Raw genomic sequence first — 17,025 nt, 5'->3', positions numbered from 1 at the left:
TGAAGAATCCTCTATTTCCAGGGAAAGCAATCTATACAACAAAACCTGTATATTTTTCTTTAAAGCAGACATAGCGTCAGATAATATGTCCCCAAGTTAAAAGGGCCACTATAGTAATAATATTGTATTTTAGAAGTGTACCTGGTTAGTACAGCATGTATAATAAGCATAGCATACTGCATGTACTTTTTAATTCTTTCATTCCACGTGCCCTTATTTAGAATTCTCTGTAAAAATACTAGGTGTGCTTAAAGTAGAGCTCCAGGCTCCCCCCCAAAAAAATAAAAGGCAGCAGCTACAAATACTGTATCTGCTGACTTTTACTATAAGGACACTTGCTTGTCCAGGGATCCAGCGATGTCCTCACCAGAGCTGATTCTTCAATCAGCTTTGGGTGCAGGTTCAGGCATCTTCAGTAAGGGAAACTGTAAGTGAAGCCTTGCGTCTTCCCAGCCGGCTACCTACTGCACATGCGCGAAGCACGCTGCGCTTTGTGAATGGTCCCACAGTCTTCTGGGATCTGTGACGTGTCCCAGATGGCTGCAGGGGAAGACAGGGGGCCGAACTTCTGGCTCAGATCGCCGTGGCGCATCTGACCGGAAGTGGGACCAAGTACCTACCGAAACCAGGTATGTGTTCTCTCCTCTTGCCCACAAAGTGCCAAATGTGACACTGGGGGGTAGGGGGGGGGGGAATTGGCAAACCCTTTTGGGTGAAGTTCAAGGAATAAAAGGGTGGACAACAACGAGGCAAATAAAACAGTACCAACAGGCTCAATAACAACGGTCAGCAGTGCTGCTGCGAGAACACTGCGGGCAAAAGCTGCATCCGCAAAAGACTGGACATCCACCAGGTACTTGAAGAAGGTATGAACTGAAGGCCAGGCGGTGGCCATGCAAAGCTGGGCAACAGAGGCGGTCTGTCAGAGTACCCAGGAAGCCTCACCGATCTGAGCATGTAAGAGTGCTGGAGGTGTTTCTTTTGAGTGTAAGCTCTTGAGAGGAGATGGGTTATCCACCTGGCAATACTAGATTTCCTTTAACAAGGCCCTGACAACAGGACAAAGAGACCATCTTTCTGGAAGAAGTTGTAGCTTTCAGATAGACTCTGACAGCTCCAAATCCAGACAATGATGAGCAATCTCTTTGGGGTACTTTGGATCAGAACACAAAGAGGGAAGGACTGTCTTCTTTAGGGTGATAGGTAGATACCACTTTGGATAGAACAGTAGTTCCTGGGCGTAGGATCACTTTGTCTTTGTGAAGAATCAGAAATAGCTCCCTACAAGAGAGAGCTGCCAATTAAGAAACAAGTCTGACAGACATAATAGCATTTCGGAAGGCCACGTTGTAGGAGAGATCATGCAAAGTTTCCTAATCGGTTCAAATGGTGGTTTATGCAAGACAAAGAGAACCAAATTAAGATCCCAAGGAAGCAGAGGGTGCTGTAAGGGTGGCTTGATTCAAGATAAAATAATAAACTTGTTGGGCATACAATGATTCCTCTGTAAGGGAGAAGATAACAATCACCTAAGGACACTAGCAAAAAACAGAGGTGCTACAGAGTGGTGTAGGGTTGTAGGAGTACACCCAGAGGGCAAGTCCAACAAAGCTTTATGAGTGTCCAATTACCTTACGGTAGCAGCCAATAATCCAGGGTCTGCAAATATCCTTTATCTGTACTGTATGATTAAGATATCTTCTTTGTGCTCACAAAGCTTATGCAGTGCCTAAAGACTTCTATGGAACCTTGTCCCAAGTATATCCTGCCTCAGCAGGCAGTCCCATAGGAGTTTATGAGCATCTACTGAGCAGGCTCAGCCACAACACTGAATAACTTATGGGCAGGATGAAAACATTGCAGCAGGCTGTGGGCAAGTAGGCAGAAGAATGTGGGCAAAAAATGATAAGTGTACTTTGGAAAAAAACATGGGAACAAAAAAAAAAAAAAAAAAAAAAAGGAAATAAATTTAATATATTTCAGTTTACCAGTCCTTAGATGTGATGGCTGCATTATTTTTCATTTCTCAGGCTCAGCAAGCACAGAAAATACCTGCTTATCTTGCCAGAAATACAGTGTTCTTGTCACTTCCTGAGAGCAGCATTGAAAACAAAAACATAAATATCTTTTTCGATAAAATACTAATCTCCCCGTTTTACATGTGACGAAGATGAAGACATGTTTGAAGTCCAGGGACAGGAAGTCTGCTATTCACAGGATTATAAGGTGAAAAATAAATGATAAATGAAAGAAGAAAAAATAACAATTATATTCTATACAGAAACTAATGCAGACACCACATCAAAGGAATGGTAAGATGCAATATTTTACATTTTTGGGGGGGTTTAGATATAGTTTAACTGTTGTAACCTCCCCTAGCAATGTCGCAGTGTCCCAACTCCATCATTATGCTTGCTCAGCATACAAATGAGGATAAAATTATACATTTTGTTTGTATACTAAGGTCTCATGCACACAGGATGTTTTTGCAGCCACTTTTAGGGGCATCAGGCTGTTTTGTTTTTTTTTACTGCTTCCAAATGGCCCTCTATGTTATCCTATGTGTCCACGCACACTTTTAGAAGCTTTTAGTAGCAGTAACGTTTACCAGCAGGAAAAAAAAATCCCAGGGCCAATGCATCCAGGAGCAGCACAGTTTTGGCAGAAAAATCGCTTGACGCATCTAAATGCATTTTAACACTAGGCATGTTTAGCACTTGAACATTAATCCATTTCAATAGCCAGAAAAAATTATCATTCTGGCCAATGAACTGAATTAACACCCAAGCGCTTGATGCTACTAAACGCGCCTAAATGCTTGTTAAAAGTGTTAGATACTTTTACAAGCGTCAGGTGTTTTGTTTCTGCAAAAACACTGCTGCCAGGAGGAGAGCTTCTAAGAGAAATTTTTTTAAGGTCCTGTGTGCAATAGTTACAAGTATTAGCTGCATACAGTTATCAGAATACATCACTTTTTACAATAGCGGTCCTAGTGTATGCATGACGTAGATTTTTACTGCTTCCTGCTGCCGCCTCCCAGCTGTTTAAGAGGTTCTAAATGCTGGGAGGTGGAGGCGAGCGTTCTGATCATGTGACGGGGTCACATGATCGGAAAGCTCCTGATTGCAAGTAGTCGTCGGGAGCTTTCCGGTACCTGCCGGTAACTGTGCTGTGAGTGAGCATTTAGGACGCATATATGTGGCCTCTCTACGTTAAAGCCCAACTGCCTAGAGGCCGCATATATGTGTACGGCAGGCAGAAAGAGGCTAAAGTGGTTGCAAATCCTTACATATACCCAGTGAGGTTACTGGCCTCAGGTGATACACAAAGATGAAACAAATCCTCCTACATAAATTGTACTTGTCTATATGCAGTTTTTTTAATTTGAATTTACACACTGCAGAGCTCAGTGAAGAGTGCTCTGAGAGCTGATAAGAGGGAAGGAACACATTCCTCCTTCACAAAGCACACATGAACAGAGCCAAGGATGTCAATCTTATGGAGGTCCCTCCCCGTCACCATTTTTTCTCTTGGTGTCAGGAAAACTTGTCAGAGGTGATTCATGCTGATAGCAAAGGAATGAAGCAGCAGACAGAAATGACACTTAGGGGGCGATTTACTAAAACTGGAGCACTCAAAATCTGGTGCAGCTGTACATTGTAGCCAACGTCTAACCATAGTTTGTTTGATTAAGCTTTGAGAACAAAACCTGGAAAATAATTTGTTTCTCTGCAGACCTGCACAGATTCTCTACTCTCCAGTTTTAGTAAATCTCCCCGGTGGTGCTCTTAATTGAGACAAGTACACACTATAGAGGGATAGGTTTTGTTCATATTTTATGTCTGAGGTTTACAGCCACTTTAATGATTAGGTGTAAACAGCTATAATGTCACATCACCAATAAATTGTATTTGCATACATAATGGCAATGGACACAAAATGGCTGCTCTACAGAGCGGAAGCGACAGATAACACGATCCACACTTTCTATGCAGTTGATATAGGAGTCAGAAGAGTTGTATGGAAGAACAAACAGCTTGTTATGCCAAACAGAAGGAAAAAAAGAAAAATGAGTTTGTGACCCCAATCATGTCAACAATATGAAAAGTGACAATTACAGAGAGGAATTTCACCATGCTGGAAATACACAAACAACGTGCACATTTAATTATGAAGTGAGCCAGGCTGAGGTCTCATTATGACAGATGCTGGGTAGAGGCTGTGTAATGAGAGATCACAATATGCAATCTCCATTCCCTGGCACTGCCCACCTTACACTACCCCTCTAATTACCAAGTCATTACAATTCCTTGTTTTCATTAACGCACTGTAATAACCGCACTAATTAACACAGCCTAGGCACCTCACATATTATTTCATGTCCACATCTATTTCTGTCTTTTGCTGCTGTACATGAGTAATTAATGTTAGGAGTTGAGAAAAAAAAAAAGTTAATGAATCTGGTCCTACAGTAGGTACAAAGCATCTGGTCCTACCGTAGGTACAAGGCATCTGGTCCTACAGTAGATACAAGGCACCTGGTCCTACAGTAGGTACAAGGCATCTGGCCCTACAGTAGGTACAAGGCATCAGGTTCTACAGTAGGTACAAGGCATCTGGTCCTACAGTAGGTACAATGCATCTGGTCCTACCGTAGGTACAAGGCATCTGGTCCTACAGTAGATACAAGGCACCTGGTCCTACAGTAGGTACAAGGCATCTGGCCCTACAGTAGGTACAAGGCATCAGGTTCTACAGTAGGTACAAGGCATCTGGTCCTACAGTAGGTACAATGCATCTGGTCCTACCGTAGGTACAAGGCATCTGGTTCTACCGTAGGTAAAAGCAGGATTATGAAGTGTGTATTGTTAGAACGAAAATACATTTGAAGCCCGATTGAACCATCAGTTTAAGGCTCCATGCAGACTAGCGATTTTTTAAACTCCTAGAAGCTAAATAGTGTTATCATATGTGTCCAAGCTATTAGCGTTTTTTGAGCTTCAGCTTCTAGGAGCTTTTTCTTTTTTTTTTCTTTTCCTTCCGGAGCGCGGTGAGAATGGGAGGACGTCATATGACGTCCTCCCAGAACGAGAGAACCACCTTGCGCCCGTCATTGGACTATATGGCGGGTGAGAGGCGGTTAACATTCACACAAAGATTTATCCAAAAGTGAAAAAACTGTTTCTCCTGTACAATCAAGATTCATCCTGGCAAAATGTGAACTAACAAACTCACCCAGCTAATGTCACATAATAAACAGAACGAATCCTAAGAGAAAATTCTGGGCAATACTGTCAAATCTTACTTGGGTGAATTTAGCTTTTTTGGCACTAGTCAAATTTCACCAGAGAATCATTGATAAACACACCCCTAGGAGTCAAGTCTGATCTGATTAAAATTACAGACTTTCCATAAGGCCTGAACTTCTATCAGCAGTCCTTAAAGTTCATCTCCAGAAAATAAAATAATCGCTTTCCACTCCACCTATCCCTGGTCAATATCCAGTGTTTTCAGTTTAAAGTCTAAAAAAAACCCTGGCTACTTATCTAAAAATTGTAGTCATGTGATAGGCAGAGCCCCAATTCTTTTCTCTTCCGATCTGTAGTGTGAAAGGCTCTCCTTTGTGTGGAAGAATTGCTTACTGCTGACACTGCCTATTGGCTGCCAGAAGTGTCCATCACAGGAGGACCCTTACAGAGTATATTGGAGAGTGCAGGAAGTGTATGGGAAAGGGAGTGTGGGGCCTGGCATAAGCATACACTATATTGGCAAAAGCATTGGGATGCCTGCCTTTACATGCACATCAACTTTAATGGCATCCCAGTCTTAGTCCGTAGGGTTCAATATTGAGTTGGACCACCCTTTGTAGCTATAACAGCTTCACCTCTTCTGGTAAGGCTGTCCACAAGGTATAGGAGTTGTCTATAGAAATGTTTGACCATTCTTTCAGAAGCGCATTTGTGAGGTCAGGTACTGATGTACGACGAGAAGGCCTGGCTCGCAGTCTCCACTCTAATTCATCCCAAAGGTGTTCTATTTGGTTGAGGTCAGGACTCTGTGCAGATCAGTCAAGTTCCTCCACCCCAGACTCGCTCATCCATGTCTTTATGGACCTTGCTTTGTGCACTGGTGAGCAGTCATGTTGGAACAGGAAGGGGTCATCCCCAAAAGGTTCTCACAAAGTTGGGAGCATGAAATTGTCCAAAATGTCTTCGTATGCCGACCCCTTAAGTGTTCCCTTCACTGGAACTAAGATGCCAAGCCCAACCCCTGAAAAACAACCCCACACCATAAACCCCCCTCCACCAAACTTTACACTTGGCACATTGCAGTCAGGCAAGTACCGTTTTCCTGGCAATCACCATATCAGAACACATCCACCAGATTGCCAGACAGAGAAGCGTGATTCGTCACTCCAGAGAACATGTCTCCACTGCTCTAGAGTCCAGTGGCGGTGTGCTTTACACCACTGCATCTGACACTTTGCACTTGGTGATGTAAGGCTTGGATGCAGTTCCTTGGTCATGAAAACCCATTGCATGGAGCTCTCTACGCACTGTTGTTGTACTAATCTAAAGACCACACAAAGTTTGGAGGTCTTCAGCTATTGACTCTGCAGACAGATGGCGACTTCTGTGCACTGTGTGCTTCAGCATGCGCTGACCCCGCTCTGCCATTTTACGTGGCCTACTACTTCGTGGCTGAGTTGCTGTTGTTCCCAGTTGCTTCCACTTTGTTATAATACCACTAACATTTGACCTTGGAATATTTAGTAGGAAGGAAAACTCACAGATGGACTTATTGCACAGGTGGCAACCTATCATGGTACCATGCTTGGAGTCACTGAGCTCCTGAAAGCGACCCATTTGTTCACAAATGTTTGTAGAAGCAGTCTGAATGCCTAGGTGCTTGATTTTATACACCTGTGGCCATGGAGGTGATTGGAATATCTACACCCAGTGATCTGGAGGAGTGTCCCAATACTTTTGGCAATATAGTGTATATCAGTGAGGAAATTGCTCAGCTCTATATTTGTTCCAGATCAGTAAAGGGAAACATACAGAGCTAAAGTGCCCCAAGGACAACCAAGCAAATAGTATTTTCAGAAGAGGTCTAAAAAAAAAAAAGTGGTAAAGCCTAATTGAACGTTTATTTAAAATCAGTTAAATACACTGCTAAACAAAAGGTGTGCAAAGTCTTTAACGTTTGTTTCTTTCCTAAAAGAAGTCACAGCCTGAGTAGAAAAGCCTGTCCCCTTTCAGTATGCTGTTGAGAGCAACTCTTGCCCTCTGTGGGGAAGTCGTGATCTCTCTGCAGAGACCCATGCCTCAAGTCAGAACTAGCGCTCTCCAGTCAGCATGAAGCAGAACATTTCCTGATTAGTCAGCTGTGTCAGACCTCTTCAGTGAGACCACTGCTCCACACAGAGAGCAAGGCTCTTTCTCTACAGCATGCTGACAGAGAACTGTATTCTCTACTCTAAAGAAAATTTAGTTTCAGGACAAGCCCTGTAGATTTCTGCATAAATGTTTGTGGGGCTCTACTGTACAGATACAGTTAGGACTTGCGGCACTGAATGTCTCATTAAAGCAGTTCTCCACTCTGTAAAAAATAGACAAATAAAAGTCAGCAGCTACAAATCCTGTAGCTGCTGACTTGTAATAATAGGACACTTACCTCTTCATGGATCCAGTGCTGTCCTCACCCAGGCTAGTTCTTTCACTAGTCTTCGGGTTCCCAGCACCGGCATCTTAACTGTGGGCAGTCGACTGTGCTGCTTGCAGCTTCCCAGCTGGCTGCTCACTGCACATGTGCAAGCCGTGCTGCGCTTTGTGAATGGTCCTGCAGTCTTCTGGGACCTGTGATGTTTCCTAGAAGACTGCAGGAAGGGAAAAGGAAAGGAGAACTTCCGCTTAGATTGCCTGTCAAACCTAGGTACCTGCTCCCTCCAAAAAAAGATTACATGCCAAACTAAGTAAAGGGGGGGGGGGGTCGGAGGACTTAAAATGGAACTTCCCCTTTTGGGTTAAGTTCCGCTTTAAGTATTCATCTGGAAGGGGGGATAAAAAAAATGCATTTATTGTTTAAGCAAAATTCACACAGCAAACAAAATATGGAACAAAGAGCTAAAATGAGAAAGCTTTGTAAATACCTAATGTCACAGAAAGCATAGATTGCAGAACCTGGAGGTCACTCTGTTGCTGTTTAGTTCACCTCCTGACTTTCAAAAACACAGAGGTGTATATAGTTTTCATATGTTACCCTCTACCCTTCTGATTCACACGTAGAAGACTTGCCTTTAGGTATCCTTTTAATAACATTTTCAATAAAAAAAAAAAAAAATGAAAACCTCACCTGGTATCTCTGGAGCTCTAACAAGATTCACCATGTAATCCTCTTTGAAAGCCTGTTCTAACACATATCCCAGTATTGCTGCACAAGAACGCCAATATGCCTGAAACCCAGGAGAAAAGAATTAGAAATCCCATTACTAGCATTACCTGGTTAATACAGGCTTATCTGGCGAAATGGTGCAAAGAAAATTCATATATGAAAGGTAATATGCTATGGTAAACAGATAGACTGATTACATCACACTAAAATGAATTGGTTGCTAGAGGTAATTGTATTTGGCAAATAATCATTGGTAATTCCATCTGAATTTGCTCACCTGTATTTCTTGTATTACTTGTAACATAGGACCCTGAAAAACTTTCAAAAGGGTTCCCACAGCTAATAGAAGGAAGAGTCAGTGAAAAAACAGCCCCTTTGTCAAGTATACAATATATGTCAAGGACTTTGGGGAAATCCTCATCTCTTTTTATTCTGCAGATACTGAGAACAGATCACTTTGGCCTACTTCAAGCTGATTGCTAAGTGGGAGGTCCTGCTTTACTATGCATTTCAGTGATTTAGAAATACTGCACACTGAACACCAGAAAAACTATGGAAAAACATAATGAATCAGAGCACATAGCACTGGTAAGCATAAACATATAAACAAAATTGTTCTTGGGTTTAGATACACTATATTGCCAAAAATATTGGGCCGCCTGCCTTTACACGCATATGAACTTTAATGGCATCCCAGTCTTAGTCCGTAGGGTTAAATATTGAGTTGGCCCACCCTTTGCAGCTAAAACAGCTTCAACTCTTCTGGGAAGACTGTCCACAAGGTTTAGGAGTGTCTATGGGAAGGTTTGACCATTCTCCCAGAAATGCATTTGTGAGGTCAGGCACTGATGTCGGACGAGAAGGTCTCCACTCTAATTCATCCCAAAGGTGTTCTATTGGGTTGAGGTCAGGACTCTGTGCAGGCCAGTCAAGTTCCTCCACCCCAGACTCGCTCATCCATGTCCTTATGGACCTTGCTTTGTGCACTGGTGCGCAGTCATGTTGGAACAGGAAGGGGCCATCCCCAAACTGTCCCCACAAAGCTGGGAGCATGAAATTGTCCAAAATGTCTTGGTATGCTGACACCTTAAAAGTTCCCTTTACTGAAACTAAGGGGCCAAGTCCAAACCCTGAAAGACAACCCCAAACCATAATCCCTCCTCCACCAAACTTTACACTTGGCACAATGCAGTCAGGAAGTACCCTTCTCCTGGCAACTGCCAAACCCAGACACGTCCATCAGATTGCCAGACAGAGAAGCGTGATTTGCCACTCTAGAAACACGTCTCCACTGCTCTAGAATCCAGTGGCGGCATGCTTTACACCACTGCATCCAACACTTTGCATTGCACTTGGTGATGTAAGGCTTAGATGCAGCAGCTTGGCCATGAAAACCCATTCCATGAAGCTCTCTACGCACTGTTGTTGTGCTAACCTGAAGGCCAGACGAAGTTTGGAGGTTTTTAGATACATTAGCAGATAGTTGGCGACTTCTGCGCACTGTGCGCTTTAGCATGCGCTGACCCCACTCTGTTACTTTACGTGGCCTACCACTTCATGGCAGAGTTGCTGTTGTTCCCAGCAGGGGCAGACTGACCATTTGGAAACTCGGGCACTGCCCGAGGGCCCGGGGTCAGTAGAGGGCCCCATGAGATGCCCCTGGTACCTTTTTCATAGGCTTTTTTGAGTTTGGGCAAGGACACAGGGGCCCCATGATCCCCTATTGCCCGGGGGCCCCATGAGTTGTCAGTCCGCCCCTGGTTCCCAGTTGCTTCCACTTTGTTATAATACTACTAACAGCTGACCGTGGAATATTTAGTAGCAAGGAAATTTCAGGGATGGACTTATTGCACAGGTGGCAACCTATCACAGTACCACGCTTGGAGTCACTGAGTTCCTGAAAGCGACCCAATCTTTCACAAATGTTTGTAGAGGCAGTCTGCATGTCTAGGTCCTTGATATTATACATCTGTGGCCATGGAGGTGATTGGAGGTGACAACTGAATTCAATGATTTGGAGGAGTGTCCCAATACTTTTGGCAATATAGTGTACATCGTAACAAGAGGTTCTTTCAGCTATTATTAAAATATGTTACACATTACATATTGTTTAAGACTTTTGCACATGAGAGTTCAAGTGGTTGTAAACCCTTATATATAAGTCACTGGTCTCAGGTTATATACAGAGATTAAACAAATCCTCCTACACAAGCTGTATCCATTTATCTGCAACAATCTCTTCTCTACATCCAAAGTGCAGAATTCATACAGCTTGTCAGAGTTCTGAAAAAAGGGTGTGGACCGCTGAAATGACACACTAAAAAGCTCAATGAGGAGAGCTCTGAGATCTGACTTGAGGGAAGAGACACAAAGCTAAAGCTGTCAGTCACAAGCTGTGTGATGGAGGTCCCTCCTCTGTCACCATTTTTTTCTTGGTGTCAGAAAAACTTGTCAGAAATTAATCATGCTGATAGCAGAGGAACAAAGCAGCAGAGAGAAATGACAGTGCTCTTAAATGAGACAAGTACACACTAGAGAGGGATATGCTTTGTTCACATTTCATGTCTGAGGTTAACAACCACTTTAAATGTCAAATTGTTTTTTATTGATCTGAACACAGGTGCATTGTTGTCTATGGAACAAAGAATACAGCTGCGTAAAGATCATTAATACAGCAATGAGTATAGAGTCATGATCTAGAAATTTATAAAAAAAAAAAAAAAATAACATTTCAGTGTGGTAATTTATGCACATATATTTGTATACATCGTAACACTAGAAGCTAAAAGAGGATGAAAAACAATTGTACGTGTATGTACCTATATGTGTGTATACACAAGGACTTTACAGAACATTTTACTCAGGATCTGTCAACAAAATCCTGAATGTAAGGTTTCATGCAAACTGTATTCTATAGATTTTAGCAGCAGGAGAAACGTGGTAAAAAGCCACGTTTTTGTATGCGTGTTCCCGCATCTGGCGTTAACTGAACTCTACTGAACAGAATTTTATATGCTATTATAATACATTAATGTGGAAAAACAGGAACACGCCTAAATGCCCCTAATGTTAATGTGTGTGTAGGTGCTTTTTAACGGTTTTTATGCATTCTCCTGAATACACAAGTGATTATTTTTTCTGCCTCTAAATGCCCTTGTCTCTAAACTCCTAGGTGTGCATATACATATAGGTTAACATGGAGGGATGACTATGAAAGCAGCATTTTTGAGCTCAAGTATGCATAAGGCCTAAACATTGGCAATTTTTTATGCCCATGTGCAAGAGGCCTTACTTTGGTATGAAACGGTTACTGTGAAAGCCGAGGAAGAAAAAGCTTTCCAGCAACAGATTCAATGTAGAGTAATGATGTTCTACATAGCTGGTAAATAATGCGGCGCTTAGCGTGTGGCGAGATTGTAACCCATAGCTGCAGTTTGTGATGTTCATTGGAAATGAAAAGCCCCAATCCTCCAAATGCATTAGGAACTAATTGAGTAGCTGGTTTCCTCCTGTTCATCATTTAATATGCTCAGACAAATATCTCTCAGGTGTGCATATTTGCCATTAGGAAATCTAAAATTAAGAAGCACATACTGTATGTTTGAGCACATCTACCCGACTCATCTGAAATCAAGAGCGGTTTCCTTACATGTCTTCTTGCTCCTAGTCTGAGAGCTAAAATCAGCTTTTGGTCCAATGTCCCTAAATCAGCATATAAATACATGTCCAAACAAGGCCCTAGGAGCCCCTAGCCAATAACCGGCACAAAGGGAGGCTTAGTGGAAGAGGGGTTTATAGTGGAGCAATCTCACCGGAGGTCTGATTCATTCTGCCTGTTTTATCGATTATGGAGAAAAAGGAGAGAATTAGTGTGTCTAATATGAATCAGGTACTACTTTCTCCTACTGAGGCAGACAGAACAGACCCCTAGATCTGCATTCACAAACAGGCCCAACATGGCCTTCCAATATATACTGTGGATGAGGACCTTGATGTGACGTAAAAGAAAGAAGTGGGAAAGAAAGAGATAAAAAATATCTAGATCAAATGACAATCTCTTGCCTACAGAAGCGGCAGAAACCCAGGAACCAAATACTCTAAGGGGGCACAGATGAATGGATAGGGTGGAAAGCCTGTCCTATCTAAATTACTGTTGGCCCTCAAGAGTCAGCACTGGCAGCCTCTATCTATTTACACCATCCATTTAACACTATACTGTATTAGGCCACTAGCTGTCAAACCTGGCAGTCACTGATAGCATTAGCCTTCATTAATGTTTTTAAACAAATTAGAGTGGTTAGCAATCATGTATTCACAATGCAAGCTTTGAACAAATGCAAGCTGAAGAGTTTAATCATAAAAAAGTGGTATTAAACCAAAAAGATAACATTTTTATTATATTGCAGCTTATCAGCTCCTAGATATGATGGCTGCATTAGTTTTCTTTCTAAGGTTGGCTTTCCTTTATTATCACCTGATGATCCTGCCAGTAGGTCTTGTTTTTCAACAGAACAACTTGTCCTGCAGATGTGGCAGTTAGGGGGTTGAGACAAATCATTTACCACTGACAGGGGTGCATACAATGATCACCTTTTAATTATGTAAAACATTTATCTCCCCAAAAAAAAACTGTTGCTGTAACTGCTTATAAAGTGTTAGCTGAAGTTTGGCTTCAGTTTGTTATTGTATCTAAATCTGACAGCACATCTAACAGCACCTTCTCCACAGATTAACAGTGCTGCTGCCCAAAGGTATCTCTGCTGCTCCTACGTCCAGAGTGTGGGCACTAGAATACAAGAGATGTGTTACAGGCCAGATCACCAGGTGAAAACAGAGGGGAAAAAACTGACTAAAATAAATAAACTAATGTGAAGAAAGGTCTCTGCAGCCTAAAGATGGCAGTGTGTAATTGTAATCAACAAAACATTATTTAATCAAGATATTTAAAATAGTTTTAAAATAATATGATAAATTTTTTTCATTTACATATGTTACTTACTATTTGTAAGCCTAAAATAAAAGAAAAACACTATTAAAACGTCAAATAAAATCCTTATGTTCTATTAAAAAAAAAAAAAAAGTAAAAAACGGATTTAGGTAGGCAAATTAGTCACAGCTTTATAATCAAGTTAACCAAATTCATACTGACGGCCGCCTTTGGTCTAGGCCAGCCTTTCTCATCTGGGGTGCCTTGAAGTTTCTTCAGGGGTGCCTTGGCAAGATGTCTAAAAATTGCCCAAAACTTGTATACAAGCCAGCGGATGGAACAAGCCTGACCTTTAGTTACACAAAGCCACAGGTTTTCATTGTACGCCATTACAACCTTCTAGACACCAACGTCCTGACAACAAATGACATCATCAGTTGATGAGGAGGATGTCAGCTGCCTGCACAGCAACCTAGTTTGACCTTCCCCTGCTCCTCTCCATCAGTGCTGGGTTCACATTAGCTCAGTGATGGAGAAAAACTGAGGGAGAAGAGAAACACTGGAATACTAGTCAGTAGCAGTGAGCAAACGTGCATTTGCTTTGGAAGAATAAATCACCTCTAATGCTGGGAGTCCTACATGTGTGGATGCTGCGGTGTTATATAAAGCTATTAGAATAGTTTTTCACATTTTAGAATGGGGTGCCTCAAGACTGTGCATAATTTTAAAGGGTGCCTCGGGACAGTCTATAATTTTTTAGAGTGCCTTGACCGAAAAAAGGTTGAGAAACACTGGTCTAGGCAACTAGGTCAGCCTTTTTCAACCAAGGTGCCCTCAAGATGCTTCATGGGTGCCTTGGCAAAATGCCTAAAAATTGCCCAAAAACTGTCAACAAGCTAGCAGGCGGCTCAAGCCTGCCTTCTTGTTACACAAAGCCACAGGTTCTCATTGTGCAGCATTATAACCTTGGGCAGCGTGTGGGTCAGCCGCCGGTACCCTAGCAACCATTTGAAAACATTGGTTAACAAGTAGGATGTTGGGCAACTGCACAGCATCCTTGTTTGCTCCTCCCCTGCCCTTCTTCATCAGCACTGGGGGTCACATTAGCTGAGTGAAGGAGAAGACAAATGGTGGAATGCCAGTCAGTACCAGAGTGCAAAAGTGTATCTGCTTTTTAAGAATAAATCACCTCTAATGTTGGGTGTTCTACGTGTGTGGATACTGCTGTGTTATGAAAAAAAAAAAAAAAACTAAACTAAAAGTTTTACATATTTTATAATGGGATGCCTTGAGCAAAATTTCAAAGGGAGCCTTAACTGGAAAAAAAAATTGAGAAACACTGCTCTATGCCGTGACCTCTGAGCACATAGACTTCAATGTCCTCCAAGCACAAAGGGTTAAACTAATTTCAAAAGGTGTAGGGTACCCAAACCAAACAGTCATATCGCTAACAAGTGTGTGCTTTCCATCAAAGGTAAAACATCTGTGTTATATAGCTTAAACTGAAGGAATGAAAGCGCTGAAAATAAATGTCTACTGACCTTATTGACTTCTTCTGGATCTTCATCTTTGAAGGTAAGAAACTGGATATTACAGGATTTAGTGAGAGGTTTATACATATCCCAAACCTCACCGTCCACCAGAGCTAGCACAGACTTTGCACAGTACCATTCATTGAGATCTGGAAAGAAACAGTAAAAGTAAAACATGACATCTGATCACGCAGAAAGGTAAATCAAGTTTTAACAACCCCTATATCTAGTCTTCCACAGTACACAGAACATGGAAATGCAATTATGTTAGTAAATATAAATGGCTAAATACATTATCTCATCAGCAGTTAGAGCAGTTGTGTGACTTCTGTCAGTGTCTGGCCGAGCAGTGCTTAAAGCTTGTAGGAGGAGTTTTCATTCTGCTCTGACTGTCCTATGAGGCTATATAACCCCTGACCCTCTGTCTGGACAACCCCAACTGGCTCTTTGAGAGGGTGCATGTGATCAGCAAAGAAAAAAAAAAACTCTCTAGCAATACACACCAAACTGAGCATGTGCTGAGTGACTCCTAGAGCTCTGTACTATCAGCAGATGGATTAGGGACACTAGAAGGGAAGGATTGGAGAAGACGGGATTAAACTTGTTTTATATAATGTGGAGGATTAACCCCTTAGATTCCACAGTAAGTATAACAAGCATGCTTTACTGCATATACAGACTGATTTTACTGTTGTGGGTTTAGTAACACTTTAAGAAGTGTGTCTAATGTATAGGATACACTGACATATTAATCAGTGCTATGAGGAAGCTGTAGACTTCATCTAATCTTTGCTAAAACAGCTTGCAAAACATACTTTGAAAGCCAGTGCAAGCGTATGTGATGGGAACCAGACAGATGATGTCCTATTTACAAAGCTGGTTTGTTTCTTTAAACTCAAATATAACATTTGCAAAAATTTTAGAGATGGCATTAGTCTTGAAAAGCTGCAGCGAAATCAGTAATGATACGATTCGACACTCTGAGTGTCCAGCCAACATCTGCTACATGGATACCTAATATTCTTCACCTTTCATCTGAATGGATATCATACATCGCTCTAAGAGCCACTTAAAACAACCGTTTCCTATGAGGAATATGGGAGCTGTTATTGCCTATTTCATTCTGAAAAAGCTGGTTGCCTGGCTGTAATGTTGACTCTATGACTTCAATGCTTCTTAAAACTTAGATTAGGCGTAGATGTAAAAAAATTCCTCTGGTGCAGCAATGAACAGTTGAATTTCAATCTTCGTGTGGCCGTCCCTGTTCAACTTCTAGATTGACTTCTGTTCAATAGATACGCTGAAAAAATTATCGATCAGCGGCTGTAGCCCCTGATCAGTGTATTCTGGCAGCAGTGACAGCTGCTATTAGAATACAATGAGCTGGCGAGGGGATTTTCTCAATACACCTCACTTGTGCAGATGGAGGAATCAGTCTGCTCGCTGGCTCAATGGAAAAACTACTAACCATCTATGCCTGGCTTTAAACTTAGAACAGGTTAGGAAATCAGAAAAAAGTCAGAAGTCCTTATCTGCATACTTGTCCTGGGTTACTCACCTGAAGCCTGCAGGTCACTAGGATTACTGCTAGGCAACCAGCATTTTCAGAATGACATGTTAGTAATGGTGGCAACATTTTTCTCTGAGAAAAGGTTTCCTCTAAAGTAGAAATGAGTTTTGGCATCCTTCAAATTCATATTAACTGGCATTCGTGCTCTTTTTCCTCCAATGAGCTGCAGGCGGAGTCATTCCCTGCCTCGCTGTTTCTGTTGCTGTGGGGCTGAGAATAACCCAGCCCGTACCGCACTGGAGCGCAAAAGAGCACAAGTTTGGAAGTCGTGTAAAAGATGAGTTTGAAGACGTTCAAGCTCATTTCTAATCTAAACTGATCCATTTCTTACAAAAAGGTACTTAAAGTGGATTTCCAGTTGTTTTAAGTGTTTATTAAAAGTCAGCAGCTACAAAAACTGTAGCTGATGACTTTTAGTACACACACACTTACCTGTCCCAGGGTCCAGCGATGTACTCACCCGTGCAGTCCCTTCTCTCCTTCTGTCCTCCACGGTGCCGACATCTCTACTGTGGGCACCAAACTGTGACAGCTTGCGGCTTCACAGCCTGGTGCCCACTGCGCAAGCGCGAGTCATGCCGCGCCTCCTGAATGGTCTGGCA

At 42.2% G+C, this 17,025-nt stretch overlaps 1 protein-coding gene across 5 annotated transcripts in view; it reads right to left on the bottom strand.

The window, feature by feature from the left end:
* Positions 1 to 17,025, bottom strand: part of MRPL39 (mitochondrial ribosomal protein L39) — a 151,525-nt gene that overhangs the window by 83,927 nt on the left and 50,573 nt on the right. For all 5 annotated transcript variants that reach the window (XM_089657367.1, XM_089657370.1, XM_089657371.1 and 2 more), the window contains exons 3-4: positions 14,863 to 15,002; positions 8,356 to 8,455 (exon numbers count right to left, since the gene is read on the bottom strand). In XM_089657367.1, coding sequence (XP_089513493.1) covers positions 8,356 to 8,455; positions 14,863 to 15,002 — 240 coding nt within the window. The remainder of the gene's footprint in view (positions 1 to 8,355; positions 8,456 to 14,862; positions 15,003 to 17,025) is intronic.

The sequence above is a fragment of the Staurois parvus genome, unplaced genomic scaffold (assembly GCF_062004578.1).
Source record: "Staurois parvus isolate SC_StPar_1 unplaced genomic scaffold, SC_StPar_1.0 ptg000988l, whole genome shotgun sequence".
NCBI classification, from domain to species: Eukaryota; Metazoa; Chordata; class Amphibia; order Anura; family Ranidae; genus Staurois; species Staurois parvus.
The sequence above is the reverse complement of the archived record's forward strand: the minus strand, read 5'-3'. Positions and strand labels throughout refer to the sequence as shown.